This window comes from Schistocerca americana, chromosome 5, assembly GCF_021461395.2.
Source record: "Schistocerca americana isolate TAMUIC-IGC-003095 chromosome 5, iqSchAmer2.1, whole genome shotgun sequence".
NCBI lineage: Eukaryota > Metazoa > Arthropoda > Insecta > Orthoptera > Acrididae > Schistocerca > Schistocerca americana.
Genome location: NC_060123.1, coordinates 557,876,784 through 557,895,670, shown reverse-complemented (window position 1 = coordinate 557,895,670; position 18,887 = coordinate 557,876,784). Strand labels below are relative to the sequence as shown.

Below are 18,887 nucleotides of genomic sequence, written 5' to 3'. Positions count from 1 at the left end.
TTTCTCTGACAGGGGACAAGGTATTTGTGTTGTCCTCATCATTATCATCATCATGCGTGACAGTGGCTAGATTGGACAGTGTAAAAATTGGACTTTGTACGGGCGCTGATGACCGCGCAGTTGAGCGTCCAATAAACCAAACATCATCGTCATCGTCATCGTCATCATCATCATCATCATCATCATCATCATTATCCATGAGTGATTATGAAGACAAGTGCCAACATTTCATAGCAAAATTTTTTGTAGGCGCTGTGGTGGACAGTGTAATGGTGGGACAGATGAGTAATCCCGCCTATAAAAGGTGTTTAAAAAGACACCCACCCATCTCAATGCATTTGTCAGTGCGCTGGAGGGTGTGCTGCATAACATAATCTCGGTGGGCTTTAAAGCCGGCAACAGGAGCGACAAGTTCTTCATGTGTATCCACCTTCGCAGGGCGCACATCGCGCTTTAACCAGTCCATAAACAGAAGTCTTGTGAGGTTAGGTTGGGTAATGTGGCATGTCAGTTAATGGGTCCACCATGGTTAATCCACCACTGAAGAAACGTGTTACTCAGATACTGGGATACTTGTCTGGTACAGTGAATCGGTCATCCATCATGTTACAGGTGCATTTGCCGCCGTTACCGTAATGTCACGTCTTCCAAAAGCGCAAGTGGGTCTTCTATCAGGAAATGTGCGTATGCTGCAGCTGTTATGCGATTTGGCAGGAACACAGGCCGTATCACCAGGTCATCAGTCATACCACACCAGACGTTCACTGAGAACCTGACTTGGAATATTGTGTCATGTGGGTATTCCGTCACCCATGTATGATAACAGCAGGTGTTCATGGTACCAGTGCATGTAAATGTAGCCTCACCTGTAAATAAAGTGCTTTGCACGACATCTCTGTGTACAGCCAACCTTTCACAAAATTGTTGTCTGCTTACTGAACCACCTGGCTATACACTACTGGCCATTAAAATTGCTACACCACGAAGATGACGTGCTACAGACGTGAAATTTAACCGACAGGAAGAAGATGCTGTGATATGCAAATGATTAGCTTTTCAGAGCATTCACACAGGGTTAGCGCCGGTGGCGACACCTACAATGTGCTGACATGAGGAAAGTTTCCAACCGATTTCTCATACACAAACAGCAGTCGACCGGCGTTGCCTGGTGAAACGTTGTTGTGATGCCTCGTGTAAAGAGGAGAAATGCGTACCATCATGTTTCCGACTTTGATAAAGGTCGGATTGTAGCCTATCACGATTGCGGTTTATCGTATCGCGACATTGCTGCTCGCGTTGGTCGAGATCCAGTGACTGTTAGCAGAATATGGAATCGGTGGGTTCAGGAGGGTAATACGGAACGCCGTGCTGGATCCCAACGGCCTCGTATCACTAGCAGTCGAGATTACAGGCATCTTATCCGCATGAATGTAACGGATCGTGCAACCACGTCTCGATCCCTGAGTCAACAGATCGGGACGTTTGCAAGACAACAACCATCTGCACGAACAGTTCGACGACGTTTGCAGCAGCATGGACTATCAGCTCGGAGACCATGGCTGCGGTTACCCTTGACGCTGCATCACAGACAGGATCGCCTGCGATGGTGTACTCAACGACGAACCTGGGTGCACGAATGGCAAAACGTCAGTTTTTCGGATGAATCCAGGTTCTGTTTACAGCATCATGATGGTCGCATCCGTGTTTGGCGACATCGCGGTGAACTCACATTGGAAGCGTGTATTCGTCATCGCCATACTGGCATATCACCCGACGTGATGATATGGGGTGCCATTGGTTACACGTCTCGGTCACCTCTTGTTCGCATTGACGGCACTTTGAACAGTGGACGTTACATTTCAGATGTGTTACGACCCGTGGCTCTACCCTTCATTCGATCCCTGCGAATCCCTACATTTGAGCAGGATAATGCACGACAGCATGTCGCAGGTCCTGTACAGGCCTTTCTGGATACAGAAATGTTCGACTGCCGCCCTGGTCAGCACATTCTCTAGATCTCTCACCAATTGAAAACGTCTGGCCAATGGTGGCCGAGCAACTGGCTCGTCACAATAGACAGTCACTACTCCTGATGAACTGTGGTATTGTGTTGAAGCTCCATGGGCAGCTGTACCTGTACACGCCATCCAAACTCTGTTTGACTCAATGCCCAGGCGTATCAACGTCGTTATTACGGCCAGAGGTGGTTGTTCTGGGTACTGATTTCTCAGGATCTATGCACTCAAATTGCGAGAAGAAAGTAATCACATGTCAGTTCTAGTATAATATATTTGTCCAATGAATACCCGTTTATCACCTGCATTTCTTCTTGGTGTAGCAATTTTAATGGCCAGTAGTGTACATGTTGCACAGCCTGCACATGGAATGGATACAAGCCACCAGAATTAATGTAAGCCACATTCGCGTTTGTGAAACATCGAGCTGACGCTTGATGTGCCGTGTACTGCTGGTGGGACTCAATTCTACCATAGCAATAATTTCTTTCCTTTCCTCAACTGACTGAGTGGCCTCGCGTTCTGATGTTACATGTATACCCGGTAGTTTAATACTTGAAAAACCGTGGGGGTTCGTTGAGCAGGGAAACGTTTCTAGTATTCTGTCACAGCCACACGGGCACTGCCATTACAGTAACTGTAGACAAACAACGTAATGGATTTGCTCAACTGAAGAACACTCGAGCACGACAAGCACGTGGCCTCATGACCGCTCACTGATCCAATCCACCATTGCACACTGGGTATACCTGCAGCTGTTGCCTCAGTGCGATGTGACTGTGCTGCCATCTGTTGGAGTACCCACACACCTCTTGTAGGGTGGATCAGTCAACTGTCCCATCATTATTCTGTCCACCACAGCGCCTACGCAGCATTTCGGTAAGTAATATTCGCACCTGTCTTCTTATCCATTCATGGACGTGTGTAGTCTTCAACCCGCTCCAGTTCCGTAACGGTCGAACACCGGGCACATGTTCATAAGACTTTTTCGGTTTCTTTTCAAATGCAGAATCACCTCACAAATTACATGACACTTCTCTAGGAATCACCCTGTATACTGTAATAGTTTGCATGTCAGATCTGTATATTTTGTAAATAGACATACAATTAGGGTCAAATAATGCATTTCACTTGATTCCATTGCGGGAAGAAAGACATAAAATAATTTTCACCAGTTTTTTTAGTGCAACGGAGCTCCGAGGCGAACGTTTCTTCACGAGCTGGGAAATAACAAGTGCATTAGGAACGTGGTGACCTCGCGGCGTTGCACAGATGCGAGTGGCGGCAGCCGACTTACCCATGACGCCGAGCTGCTGCGGCGTGAGTCCGGCGGGCGCCTCGGAGGCGGAGGGCAGTCCGAGGCCGAGCGAGGCGGGCAGCGAGCCGCGGTCCGACGACAGCACGGAGCCCTGGCGGGTCAGCGGGCGCGCGCCGCCCGGGCTGCCGCTGCGGCGGCCGCTCTGCACGCTGCCCGCGTCTGCAACACGCGGGCGCACTCAGTGTCGTCTCCAGTCGCCTCGGGGAATGGCCCACACAACCAAGTGCAGCATTCACTAACACGAGAGTAATTTAATAGCAACCCGCCCAACAAATAATAATAATAAGAAGAAGAAGAATAGGCTCAAATGGCTCTGAGCACTATGGGACTCAACTGCTGAGGTCATTAGTCCCCTAGAACTTAGAACTAGTTAAACCTAACTAACCTAAGGACATCACAAACATCCATGCCCGAGGCAGGATTCGAACCTGCGACCGTAGCGGTCTTGCGGTTCCAGACTGCAGCGCCTTTAACCGCACGGCCACTTCGGCCGGCGAAGAAGAATAGGCCTTCGGGATGTTCTGCCAGTCGTTAAAGGCGACGAAAAGAACAAACCACTCATAGGGCTAACCCCCTTTTAGTGTGATTGGTTGGTTCAGGACAGAACTAATGAAGCCTCGGACAAGCGCTTGAACTCTATGCCCGTCGAAAATGGTAACGACACTGCTAGCCACACGGAAAATGATTTAAATCCAAATAGAGGTGTTTTGCAGGATATGCTTCCTGCAACCACTCTAGAAGGAACACAAAGACAGAGGATGAGATGGTCAGATGAAGTTAACCGACACCTCATGTTCTGTTATTACCAAGCAACAAACTTAGGAACCAACACAACTGGATACAGATCACAAGTAACAACATTTATTACCAGATACCCAGAATTAAAATTTTTAACAGAACAACGAGTAGCTGATCAGATCCGTGTAATAATCAAAGATAACAGGATACCCCAGTCAGAATTAGAAAACATCAAACAACAAATACTGGAACAAGATAATGTGCAATCAGAAGAAGAAGAAAATACAGTAATGGACTCAAACATCCCAGAGCAAACAAACAAAGAACAACACGCATCAATTAAACAATCGGAGGAAAACGAAATCTTAAGACAGCCACCAGAACAAGCACAAATAGAACACGAAGCAACAGACATGTTAGATATAGAAGAAAAATTTCAGCTGACATATATAGAGTACAAAGACACAAATACAGACATTAGACCATTCTTGCATAGACCATTAAAATAACCCACAAGTCGAAACAACAACTATCAACACAATCATACAAAACAAAATAAATGAAGATACAACTACGGAAGAGTTACAACTACTGGTTTATATAGGAGCACTCACTACACTAAATATACACACTAGGCAGAGATCAGAACCAACCAACACACAGAAGAAACCCACAAAACCAGCATGGCAACACAGGCTACAGATCAGAATAGAAAAACTGAGAAAAGACATCGGACAGCTAACACAATTTATAAGAAATGAAATGTCAGAAAAAAACGAAAAAGGTTAGGTAAAATCTCCACAACAAGAAGCGATAGAGCAATTAGATGAAAAGAAGCAGAAATTACAAGCATTGGCCAAACGACTTGTAAGATACAAAGAAAGTGAAAATAGAAGGAAACAAATTCAAACATTCAACACAAACCAAAAGAAACTTTATCAGATAATAGATAACGCACACATTAAAATAGACAATCCACCAAACATAACAGACATAGAACACTTCTGGAGCAACATATGGTCAAACCCGGTACAACATAACAGGCATGCACGGTGGATACAAGCACAAACAGACACATACAAGATGATACCACAAATGCCTGAAGTGATAATTTTGCAACATGAAGTCATCCGGGCAATTAATTCTACTCACAATTGGAAAGCCCCTGGAAAAGATAAAATAGCAAATTTCTGACTAAAGAGGTTCACCTCAACACATTCACATCTAACTAAATTATTTGACAGTTACATTGCAGACCGACACACATTCCCTGATACACTTACACATGGAATAACTTATCTGAAACCTAAAGATCAAGCAGACACACCAAACCCAGCTAAATATCGCCCCATAACATGCCTACAAACAATATACAAAATATTAACTTCAGTCATTACACAGAAATTAATGACACATACAACACAGAACAAAATTATAAATGAAGAACAAAAAGGCTGCTGCAAAGGAGCACAAAGATGTAAAGAGCAAACTGATAATAGATGCAGAGGTGACATATCTAGCTAAAACTAAACAAAGGTCGCTACACTACGCATACATTGATTATCAAAAAGCTTTTGATAGTGTACCCCACTCATGGTTACTACAAATATTGGAAATATACAAAGTAGATCCTAAATTGATACAGTTCCTAAACATAGTAATGAAAAATTGGAAAAACACACTTAATATCCAAACAAATTCAAATAATATAACATCACAGCCAATATAGATTAAGCGTGGAATATACCAAGGAGACTCATTAAGTCCTGCCTCGTTCTGCCTTGCTCTGAACCCACTATCCAACATGCTAAATAACACTGATTATGGATACAATATTACTGGAACATACCAACACAAAATCACACATTTGCTATACATGGATGATCTAAAACTACTGGCAGCAACAAATCAACAACTCAACCAATTACTAAAGATAACAGAAGTATTCAGCAATGATATAAATATGGCTTTTGGAACAGACAAATGTAAGAAAAATAGCATAGTCAAGGGAAAACACACGAAACAAGAAGATTACATATTGGATAACCACAGCGACTGCATAGAAGCGATGGAAAAAACAGATGCCTATAAATATCTAGGATACAGACAAAAAATAGGAGTAGATAATACAAATATTAAAGAACAACTAAAAGAAAAATATAGACAAAGGCTAACAAAAATACTGGAAACAGAATTGACAGCAAGAAACAAGACAAAAGCTATAAATACTTACGCTATACCAATATTGACCTACTCATTTGGAGTAGTGAAATGGAGTAACACAGACCTAGAAGCACTCAATACACTTACACGATCACAATGCCACAAATATAGAATACATCACACATATTCAGCAACAGAAATATTCACATTAAGCAGAAAGGAAGGAGGAAGGGGATTTATCGACATAAAAAACCTAAATTATGGACAGGTAGACAATTTAAGAAAATTCTTTATAGATCGAGCAGAAACTAGCAAAATACACAAAGCACTCACTCATATAAATACATCGGCTACACCACTACAATTTCATAACCACCTCTACAACCCTTTAGATCACATAACATGAACAGATACGAAGAAAGTAAATTGGAAAAAGAAACACTACATGGCAAGCACCCCTATCATCTAACACAGCCACACATAGATCAAGACGCATCCAACACATGGCTAAGAAAAGGGAATATATATAGTGAGACGGAAGGATTCATGATTGCAATACAGGATCAAACAATAAACACCAGATATTACAGCAAGCATATTATTAAAGATCCCAGTACCATAACAGATAAATACAGACTTTGCAAACAACAAATAGAAACAGTAGACCACATCACTAGTGGATGTACAATACTAGCAAATACAGAATACCCCAGAAGACATGACAATGTAGCAAAAATAATACATCAACAACTTGCCATACAACATAAACTAATAAAACAACACGTTCCCACGTACAAGTATGCACCACAAAATGTACTGGAGAATGATGAATACAAGTTATACTGGAACAGAACCATTATAACAGATAAAACAACACCACATAACAAACCTGACATATTCACAGAAATTAACACATCTAATCGAAATATCCATACCCAATACAACAAATATACAGAAGAAAACAGGAGAAAAAATTGAAAAATACATCCAACTGGCTAAGGAAGTCAAGGACATGTGGCATCAGGATAAAGTTGACATTATACCAACTATACTATCAACTACAGGAGTCATACCACACAATATCCACCAGTACATCAACGCAATACAGCTATACAACTACAGAAATCTGTAATTATTGATACATGTTCAATTACCCGAAAGTTCCTAAATGCAATGTAACATATACCGTACAGTTAAAAGGAAGCCACGCTTGATCAAGGTCCGCGTCACTTTCCATTTTTAACTAGACATAACATCTGAGTAAGGAAAGAAATAATAATAATAATTCCCAGAAAAAGTGGAGAAAATGGAATTTAATTTCACCTGTTGAGAGAGTATACACTGAGGTGACAAATGTCATGGAGTAGAGGCATGCACACAGACAGGTGGTAGTAGTAACGTGCACACAAGGCACTAAAGGCCAGTGCATTGACAGAGCTGTCATTTGTATACTCAGGTGATTCATGTGAAAAGGTTTCCAGCGTGATTATGGCCGTACGGCGGCAAGTAACAGACTCTGAAGACATTGTAAAGAGTGTTTCCTTTTATCTTTTTTTTTTAAATACGCGCCCATGTGAGAAACGTAGAGCACAAAGACAAAGGAGGAGTTAAAGGGACAACACGTTAAGCCCAATCGTCGGAAAGAAAGGCAGCTAAAAACAGGGACTTTCTCTTCGAGAAAGGATCATAACATACGTCTTAAAGACAACGGAGGTGCTGAACTAAAGATTAAACGTCCTTCGCCATATTGCTAGGACAGATAAAAAGTGGAACGCGGTCAACAGCCAGCGCGTCGTTAGCCAAAATGGCCGATAGCTCAGACGGAAAATTTGGAGTTAATGGGCTATGGCAGCAGGCTACGTACTCGAGTACCTTTGCTAACAGCACGGCATCGCCTGCAGCGCTCTCCTGGGCTCGGGGGGATGCTGGTTGGACACTAGACTAATGGAAAAATGTGGCCTGGTCAGATGAGTCCTGATTTCAGTTGGTAAGAGCTGATGGTAGGGTTCGAGTGTGGCGCAGATCCCACGAAGCTATGGACCCAAGTTGTTAACAAGACACTGTGCAAGCTGATGGTGGATCCATAATGCTATAAGCTTTGTTTACATGGAATGGACTGGGTACTCAGGTCCATCTGAATCGATCAGTGAATGGAAGTGGTTTTGTTCAGCTGCTTGGAGACCAATTGTCGTCATTCATGGACTTCCGCTTCCATGACGATGTGCCGTGTCACTGGGCCACTGCTGTTCGTGATTGTTTTGAAGGACATTCTAGACAATTCGAGAAAGTGATTTGGCCTCCCAGATCGCCTGACATCAATTCAAGCGAACATTTATGGGACATAATCCAGAGTTCATTCCCGCACAAAATCCTGCACCGGCAACACTTTCGCAATGATGGATAGCTATAAAGCCAGCATGGCTCAATATTTCTGCAGGGAGCTTCTATTGACTTTGTTGAGTCCATGCCATGTAGAGTTGCTGCACTAATCTGGGGAAAAAAGAGGACCAACAAGATATCAGGAGGTTTCTACGATTTTTGTCACCTCAGTGTATTTCAGTGAGTATAATATCGAATCAGCTCCTCAAAGAACGTGGCAGAATGAGCCCAGTTATTAGTATGACTTTGCACCCACTCTGGCCTGGACACATTGGCTTAAATGGCTCTGAGCACTATGGGACTTAACTTCTGAGGTCATCAGTCCCTTAGAACTTACAACTACTTAAACCTAACTAACCTAAGGACATCACACACATCCATGCCCGAGGCAGGATTCGAACCTGCGACCGTAGCGGTCGCGCGGTTCCATACTGTAGCGCCTAGAACCGCTCGGCCACACCGGCCGGCGGCAAACGATTGACTTCAGATTAAATATTTGTACGGAAAGTGATCTCCCATTCCTAAAACTACATTGACATTCACCTAAATTACTCTTATAGTGTTGTTTCTGCGCTGTATAGTACAATCTTGGAAAATACGTTATATGCAGCTAGTAGCATCTAGAATGAGACTTTCACTCTGCAGCGGAGTGTGCGCTGATATGAAGCTTCCTGGCAGAGTCTCGGTCCGGCACACAGTTTTAATCTGCTAGGAAGTATCATAATAGCATCTAGTTTATTACCCGTCTTATGTAGTGGATGTATGAAGGACACCTGCTACTGTCCTGTGACTTTTTCCTGTTTTCAGGTTTTCTTAAAGATTAATTTTAGCTCACTTTTATTTTTGATAGATACCATTTCAATACTTCTGCTGCAATAGCATGTTCTATACTAGCTTTATAAGATTTTGATAACTTCTTCAATTTCTTTCGTAGCTGGAGCTAAATGACATCTAGATTTTCGTCAGTGCTCTAGTATTCGAGCTTATGGATCCGTTCTGGGCAATTAAGAAGCCCATCAAAATATTTTGCAATTTTCAGTGTTCTAAGCCAAATCGGTGAGCCTCGTCCCACCCTCCTCTGTTGTTAGATTTACATCTGAATAAGATCTACCTAACACTTTAAATCTCACTTTCTCCTGCAAACATCTACTGGAAAAGGGTCTGTTTAGCAGATCATCTACAGAAAACATTTCCATACTAAATTACCTCGTATATTCGCTTTTTTCACCATTTTGCCTACAGCCTTTTGACTTACAAGGTTAGAAATCATAATTAAACTGAATACATTAATTTTACATACATAACTTGAATGTTGTAATAAATTTAAATTTTATACTTAATAGTTCAATATGGCGAGTAATAAAATAAAATAGAGAAAAATAGCGGGAATCGAACCCAGGTCTGTGACTTGCCAGTCCGTGCGTTAAACCACTCTGCAATAGCGCCGCTACGGCAAAGGCTCCTCAAAAATGCCTCATGCTCTTTGCTTGCACACTACGCTACACACAGTTTCAGTTCAGCGAGCAACGTGGCACTCGTAGTGCCGGAAGGCATGATGTCATGTTGGACCATTGACAGCCGAAAAAAAAAAAAAAACAGCTGCATCCCTTGTCTGGCTTGATCGTAGCGTAGCTGACCGTCATTTCAGCGTTCGACACCAGTTGCTAGTTATTGCAGAGACAACGCTTCAAAACATGTTTTCGTCAGTTTGATTTGCATACCAGCACGCATTCTAAGAGAACTGGTTTAATTTTAGTGCGATTTTTGACTTGCATTCGAGAAGAAATGGTGTAATGTTAGTGCGATTTCCGGGTCGCATTCGAAGATAAATGGCGTAATTGTAGTGTTATATTTATGGTGTTTTGAAACACATTAGCCCATGATAACTGGCTGCCACTGCGTCTTCCAGTCGGATAGCTGTCTGTCTATAAGACTAGAATTGTGCTACAGTGATTTGAGTAGTATGATGACAGTTAGCTAACGTTGACGTATTGGTGACCAAATTCGCCTGATCTGAACCCGATGGAACACATCTGACACGTTATCGGTCGCCAGCTCCGCACCAACAAACCAACCATCAGATCCTAATGTATGGCAACTGCATGACCTGTGCATAGAAACCTTGTGCCACACACCTGCGGATACCTAACAAGGACATTTCGAATTCATGCCACGCAGAATCGCAGCTGTATCGAGTTTCAAAGATGGACCAACATGCTATTTAATCAATCAGTTGGTCATAATATTTTGGCTCATAAGTGTCTGTGTGCAAATTATTTCCATGAACATCATGTAATTCTGAAGCCAAGGACTAATGTCGGTAGGAACTGGAATTCACTGTGGAAAGAGAGAGGACGGAGTACTACTGTAGTCCTTTAACAGCACGTCACAGCGAGACTAAGCAAGCAAAAAATAAAATTTGTAACCTAAATGTTTAAAGAGTACAGTTTAATTTACGTATAATGTATTAGGCACGAACTGTCGAATGTAACAAGTAAGAACAAAAAATATATTATTTGTACACAAGTTGTTGTTTTTTTTTTTTTTTTTGCTATGTCGTAGAACAGGACATGTTAGCCCTGGGCAGTAATATGCCGGTGTAATTACATTTACTAATTGTTTAAAAATGTAATTTATCTATGTTGTTCGTATAAAATGTGAGTTACGGACGTAAAGGTTGCTTGTAAATAAGAGGTGGACTGCAAACGTCTTGCTGAATGACACACGTAGAACTGAGTTATCTCTTTATTTTGGAGAAATAAAAAGGAGAATAACAGAAACATTTTTTGATCTGATGACAATTATAAGTTGTAAATTTAGAGTTGAGATTGAGATCTCCATCATTTGTTAACTACTGCAAAAATATACTACGTACAGTGAAGGGGGCTTTGTACAAAGTAGAAAAAAGGTATATATTCATTTCTTTAGTTTTTCTAAGTACAAAGTGTTTGTCGAATTTTGCGGTTTTAAAATCATACTTACGTGGTTCATCAATATTATCCCACATCGCCTAAGATTATTGAGTGAACTGAGATATTATCGATTAGCAGCCTGTCAGGAACAAAATGCAAAATGAGAAGCATAGTTTCTACATCGTGACAGTGTTCAATTATTTACATGTAGTGGTCAGCATTCAGAGAGATAATAAGAGCCTTTCCACATTACATATCCGTGGTAAAGGATAGCTTTATGTCAGACATGTACACTAAAACACATTTGACACCTTTTAAAAGAACATTTTTTCGTGTTGCCGGGTAACGCCGCGCGCGAGAACACTACAACAAAAATTAACAAGGGGCGTTTGAAAATGATTTACAATAGTAGTTTTTTATACGGTATTTATAAATGAACATGAGTTATACACGAGGTCGTTCAGTAAGTAATGCCACGCAATTTTTAAAAAGCCATTAATATAAATAGGCAAACGTCTTTGATGGTGCTTCACATCTGATGTTTGTTCTGTGCGCCGGTGATGTTTCGAATCGTTCTGGCGGATGGCACAGTTGTAGTGCAGCGTCAAAATGGCGTCTACATACCACTCACGTTATAAGCAGCGTGCTGTTATTGAATTCTGGTGTGCAGAGAAAGAAACCGTGGTGAACATCCATAAACGTTTGTTTGCAGTGTATGGTGGTGCTGCAGTTGATAGGAGTAAAGTTGGGAAATGGGTAAACAATTTTACAGCCTCAGGAAATGCAGAGAAGTAGCTCCATGATCAGCCACGCTCGGGGCGTCCTGTCACAGCCACTGCTCCAGATATGCTGAATCGTGCGGATGCCATTAATGATTCGTGCCGACCGATGCATCACAACGCGACAATTGGCTCTACAGATGTCGGTCAGCATTGGAAGTGCGTCTGCAATGATCGAGACCCTCGGATATTCAAAGAGGTGCTCACTAAGGTCATCAGTCTCCTAGAACTTAGAACTACTTAAACCTAACTAACCTAAGGACATCACACACATCCATGCCCGAGGCAGGATTCGAACCTGCGACCGTAGCGGTCGGACGGTTCCAGACTGTAGCGCCTAGAACCGCTCGGCCACTCCGGCCGGCGACTCAGCTGACAGTCCAATGAGAGTTCGTGTCCGTAGATTGAGCGGTATTTACGAAACAACGCAACTGTGTATCATTTCCGAACGCCCCTTGTATTTTAGGCTACTTGATTGTGTTTTACGATAAACTCTGGTGTTATATAGAGGCTAATTTCTAATAGCAGCGGTTGGATCGACAACATTAGCAAATGTCATTGATAACACATGGATATTGAAGTCATCTGAATTGACCTCACATAGCTGCAGCTTTTCCGCTGCTGCCGAAAACAAATTACCGCATGATATTACACTTCATCAACGCGCTGCGCCATTCGGTTTGGCTCCTCCAGTGGCGTGCTATAATACTGTGGTGCGGGGATTTCAATCTATACTAGTACTGCAGACACGTACCCACAAACATACGAAAGATTAATTACGTAACTTTATTTTTTGAGATAATCATTAAAACTTTACATCTGCACGCCTCGTAAAACAAAAACCAGTGCCTTCAGAAAGGAGAAATTTCACGGATTCTAGAGATGAGATGAATTTGTAATCCCGTATTCTGCTCTAATGCGTTAAAAAATCCATACCTTTTCGCAGCCTCCACCACGTTGCAGGGGGGAGAGGGGGGAGGGGGGAGAGAGAGAGAGAGAGAGAGAGAGAGAGAGATATGGATAATGTAATGTGTTATCGGCTGAGTCTTCCAAATACACGATGACACGATGAATGTGATTGCTCACTGACAAAATATGTTCACCTTGATAATGCTTTTCGGGCTTGAGTTGACAACATGTTGCCATATAGTTGCGCCTTCTACTATCCTACATACTAACATCTCAAACGCACTCATTACAGCTATACAACATGAGCTATACAACATGCTTTCGTGCGGGGTTCATTGTAGAGAAGAGGTGTAAGGATGGCATAACAAAGGAAGAGTTGGTCAGCACTGACAATCCGAGCAGGGAACAAAAAGTATACAATAGTAAATGGACACGCATCACTAAAGACAAGAACAGGAAAGACAAGACAGTTATGCACTATTAATGGGAGGAACTACATAATATACGGAAAAGCACAGCACACAGACAAGTAAAGACACTCGCAGGTTATTATAATGCACATACAGGAAGGGAGAACCACATAATAAGGGAATAGTAGGCGAGTACTCAGCACACCAGAGGGCAATAAAGAACGGGGAAAACGTCAATCGAACTGTGTCGACAACACAAAATGAGACTGGTGACAACTCACTTCAGAAACAAAACAAGTACGGAAACAGCGTGGGCAAGCCCATGCACCAGCCTTGGAGAATTTCAGATTGACCTCATAGCAATCAGTCGCACATAAGAAGAGGCACAGACGAATTAAGACGCAGTCGATTCAAATACGAGGACGGGATTAAATAACGACATGAAGCTGAACATAGGAAACTGGCTCAACTATGCGGAAAGGAAGAAAAGAAAAGAAATTTGTGGTGGTGCAAGGACTGTGAGAAGGCGGTAGAGGCCGATTCACATTTCCCGTAAGGATCACAAAGATACGATAAATTAGGGCTGGAACGGAGGCATATAGATAGCAATTTTTCTCGCACTCCACTTAAGAATGGAAGAGGAAACGAAAAGACTGATACTGCAATGACTTGCTGAGAATGTATATCTATGTAGATGTGGATGTATATTTAGATGTAGATGACCCACAGGAAAGTCTGCAGAGACTAGAGTAGCAAGAAGGACCCAGTAAACGGAGGTTTTCCTAGAAATTTGGAAACAAGCGGCCAGAGCAATAAGATGGAACAGGAAACAGAGGATAGAGTAGGAACTGGACGCGACTGAGAAAAAGTTTAGGAAGAACAACAGTTCGGGAAGCTAAAAAAGTATCTGACTGGGTACGTGGGTAGAGAACTGTTTATAGGATGAAGGGAAATCCGCCGTTAGTGCGAAGGAAAACTGTGGGATACTTTCATGAGTCGCTTACCTGCGAACCACCTGAAAACGAGCTGGAATAGAGGACAGAGGCAGAATAGAGAGAGCCACGCTTCCCAACCAGGCACGAGGTCGCAACGGCCATTAGCCTTCTCGGGAACTGGAAATGATGGGATAGCAGCCGAGAAGATATAGTGTGAAGGCGACAAGGCGGTAGACGATACGATCAACTTGATCTGTCGGATTTGGAGGAGAAGAAGAAAAACCAGAAGGATGGAGAAATACGCTCACAGTGATAATACATAAGAAGGGGAACAAGAGGAATGCAAACAATTACATAGGAATATCACTACTACAAGTCACCTACAAGTTGCTGTCGAGACTCCTTCCCAAGAGATTTGAACAAGAGACAGACAGTTCAGTTAGATACTATTAAGTGAAATCAGGAATGGAATAGGACACTTAGAACAGATATTTATCCTGAAACAACTGACAGAACAAGGGGCCTTAAAGAACGTAAAAGACGGCAGTAATCATAGTTGATTTCACGAAAACCCATGACTGCATCGACGACAGACTCTTGGGCGGATCTTGTAATACAGAGGGCGAGACGGCACTACACAAGAACTAATCACGGAAATTCTGACAGACGCAAAGGTAAGGGTGCGATTCGGAGGAGCCCTGTGGGAAAATTTCGAGAACAGTACCGGTATCAAATAGGGAGATGGACTGTCACCAATTTTGTTCGAAACAGCACTGGACGAAGTGATAAGGCTGTGGAAAGCAATAAACGAGAAAATTCGAATACCAAAGGCAGACGTGGGAGACAAAATGGAGAAAAGAGTCCAAGTGGGTTGCCTAGCCTTCGCGGAAAACATAACCATAGTGAGATGGAAGAAGATGAAAGCCTTCAGGACAAAGGCATTGAATACATCTGGGAATTGGAAAACCCCAGAAGGCTCCATGTAAAAGGTGGACAAATTTATGTACCTGAGAGAATACGTAATAGGAGGAAATAGGAACAATGAGCAAGTAACAGAGAGGATAAAAGAGATGAGATCAGCCTTCCGTACGACCAGATTATAGAAAGTAAAAATAATATATCTACAGACGCAAATGTCAGACACTCCAAGGCGACGGTGAGGAATGCGGTATTACATGCTGCTGAGACGATAACACTATGAAGAAATGGTGCAGAACAACTAAAAAAGAGAGAAAAATGCTGAGTGAAGTACTAGGCCCTACAAGAGGTGGTGAAAGATGAATGCAAAAACCTAGCGAAGAACTATACTGTAATATGAGGACCATATCAGGAACAATCAGCCTCAAAACGGAAGGTTTGCCGGACATGTGATCAGGATGAATGGGGATAGAATGACGAAAAGATTATGAGAAACAACAGGAAGGACAACGGGAAAGACAGGAAACAAGTGGGTTGTTGAACTCCGAAAAGAGTGGTCAGAACAGGGGATCAAGATGGAAGGAAAGAAAAATTGAGAAGGAAGCACACACCGTCCAATATGCCAGAGATCGACGACAGAGAAGGGTACAGGAAATGGACAGTCACCAGTGGAACACACAAGAGGAGAATACTGAAGATATCGGAAGAAGGGCGAGAAGGAAGAAGAGAAAGGATGAAAAGGTTCCGGGAGGAGAAGAGAAAAATCCAATCCATGAAGGGGCTACATGTGGTAACGGAAAAAGAAGAAGGTACAAAATGCTCATGGTAGTTGCGCCTCTGACGCAGTATTACAGCCATTAACGACATACTATGTAGCATTCATACGTCTTACTCCGCAATCCCGCGTCAGAGGAAAAGCAAGCAGCTTACGCAACACTGGTTTTCTGCGTAATCCCGATCGCAGTTTTATTATCCATTTGGTTACGACTCGTAATGACTTTTTAATGAATTCTCTTCGAGGGACAACGACAATATAATACGATAAATAATGGCATACAAGCCTGCGCACGCAGAAAATTCCTTTTGTGGACTCGTGGCGCAATACGTCGTTAATACTAGAGATGTGTACATAAAAAACAGGAAAAAACAAACATGCTTTCTGGGAATATCAAGACGTTAACTTCACAGTGGGCATCGTACTCAACTTATATCTGGTATTATTTCGTCTTCTTTATTCTTCTCGCTTCTAGCTTCCGGAATTGGTGTAAGTTAACGTAGTGGCTTTACAAATAATTAGTCAAGCGCTGAAAATATACTTGACCAAATAACATCTATCTTTAATTCAGGGTGTGATGAAACAGGGTCTAGCAAATTCGTCGTTTTTGTGGCTGACTACCAAGGATAATTGTTAGCTGAATTAGCTATTCAATGATCTTACGCTTCTACAAGATAAAAATTAGGAAACAAATACGACGTTGGTACAGTTTTGTATTTCACTGATATACAATGGCACAGCAAAAATACAGAACATAAGCTCATTAAAACGGATTTTGTCGCTGCAGATACTGTAAACCACTTATTGAAAATTATGATACTGTTAGAAGACTCTGATTTCAGTCTTTTAACGTAGTCATATCAAGAGAAAAAAAGGTGGAACTATTTAGAATGTGCAAGCACTCAAACGGCAAAAAAATCCAAACATTTCATCTGATACGACTGATACTGTTCCTAAATTTTCAGAGCGAAGCATGTCACATCGACGACACGTATCCTGGAGACAACGATACAACGAAAGTGTTGAAGAGCCATCCTAACCAGTTGCTTCTCAATAATCCAAATCAACTAACCGCACAGTGGTCGCAGAAGGGTGCAACGTGATCACATTTAATGATGTCCCAGATGAGCGAGGCAAAACTGAGGTCACGTGACTTGTGGGGCAATATGTCGATGAAGTGGTAGTAGTAAGTAAGTAAGTAATATAATAGGAGACCTTACTTTTGGGATTACCCTCGTATATAATCAATATTAGAGTCTTATAAAATTGTGATAACAGTAACTCTCTCTCGAAAATAATTTAGTTTCGTGAGTGAAATAGAATCGAATCGTTTAGTTTTTACCCCTCAGAAAGATTCATGTAACCCCCAGGTTGGGAATCACTGCTGTAGACCACGTTGGGTTACAACAGCGGTATGTGGCCGAGCAGTATCCTGTTGGGAAAAAAAAACTTTGGAATGGTTTTCATGAATGGCAACACAACAGGTCGAACCACCGCCTTGACGTAAAAATTTGCAGTCAGGGTGTGTGCGATAACTACGAGAATGCTTCACCTGTAGTAAGAAATCACACCCCAGACCATACGGTAAGTCCAGGTGTAGGTCTAGTGTGTCCAGCACACAGACAGGATACTGACAAAAAAAAAAAAAAAAAAAAAAAAAAAAAAAAAAAAAAAAAAAAAATAATAATAATAATAAAATAAAAAAAATGGAGCACCCAGAAGGGAAGCAGGAAGCAAAACGAAACTTCATGGATTAAGATGGTATGTTATATTATTTCAGTGATTATAAAATCGAGTCACATTCGCAAAGAGCTAGGCAGTATGAGCACACTTATCAGCATGACGTTGCAGCCCTTCTGGCCTGGCTGCATGCACTGATTCGTTGGAAATGCTTCATAAAGCCGTTGTATCCAACCCTGAGGCGCCGGCCGTTGTGGCCGAGCGGTTCTAGGCGCCTCAGTCCGGAACTGCGCGACTGCTTCGGTCGCAGGTTGGAATCCTCCTTCGGGCACGGATGTGTGTGATGTCCTTAGGTTAGTTAGGTTGAAGTAGTTCTACGTTCTAGGGGACTGATGACCTCACATGTTGAGTCCCATAGTGCTCAGAGCCATTTGAACCACTTGAACAACCCCTGAGGCAAACTGGAGCACACCTGTCGGACCTGGTCCCTCATATCTTGGACAATGGTACTGGAACGGACTTGACGTCCGGGCTGGTCTCGCACATGTTCTATCGCGGGCAGATCTGTGGATCTTGCTGGCCACGGGAGTACCTTAATATCACGTAAACAGTTCACAGAGACAGGTACCACTAGTGAGGACAGTAGCACGATACTGTTCCATGAGAGGTAACACATGGGGACGCAGCATGTTCGTGACGCACCGAGGTACCGTCAAGAGTTCCCTCAATCACTACCAGCCGTGACTTGAAGTCATACCCGATGGCTCCCCACACAATGATACCAGTAGCCTAACTGTTCCTTTCCATAACATTGGAAGAACGGGTCTTCTCGCCGGTGTTGCAGCCCTATTCACCGAGGATGGTCATCTGGGCTAGTTCTGAAGCGGGATTCATCGCTGAACACGGTTGGTTGGTTGGTTGGTTGGTTGGTTGGTTGGTTGGTTGATTTGGGAGAG

General features: G+C 42.5%; 1 protein-coding gene across 1 annotated transcript in view; it reads right to left on the bottom strand.

Annotated features, from left to right (window-relative positions):
- The window catches only part of LOC124615493, a 368,325-nt gene that overhangs the window by 253,083 nt on the left and 96,355 nt on the right, over window positions 1–18,887 (bottom strand). The window contains exon 3 of the mRNA XM_047143437.1: window positions 3,313–3,492. Coding sequence (XP_046999393.1) covers window positions 3,313–3,492 — 180 coding nt within the window. The remainder of the gene's footprint in view (window positions 1–3,312; window positions 3,493–18,887) is intronic.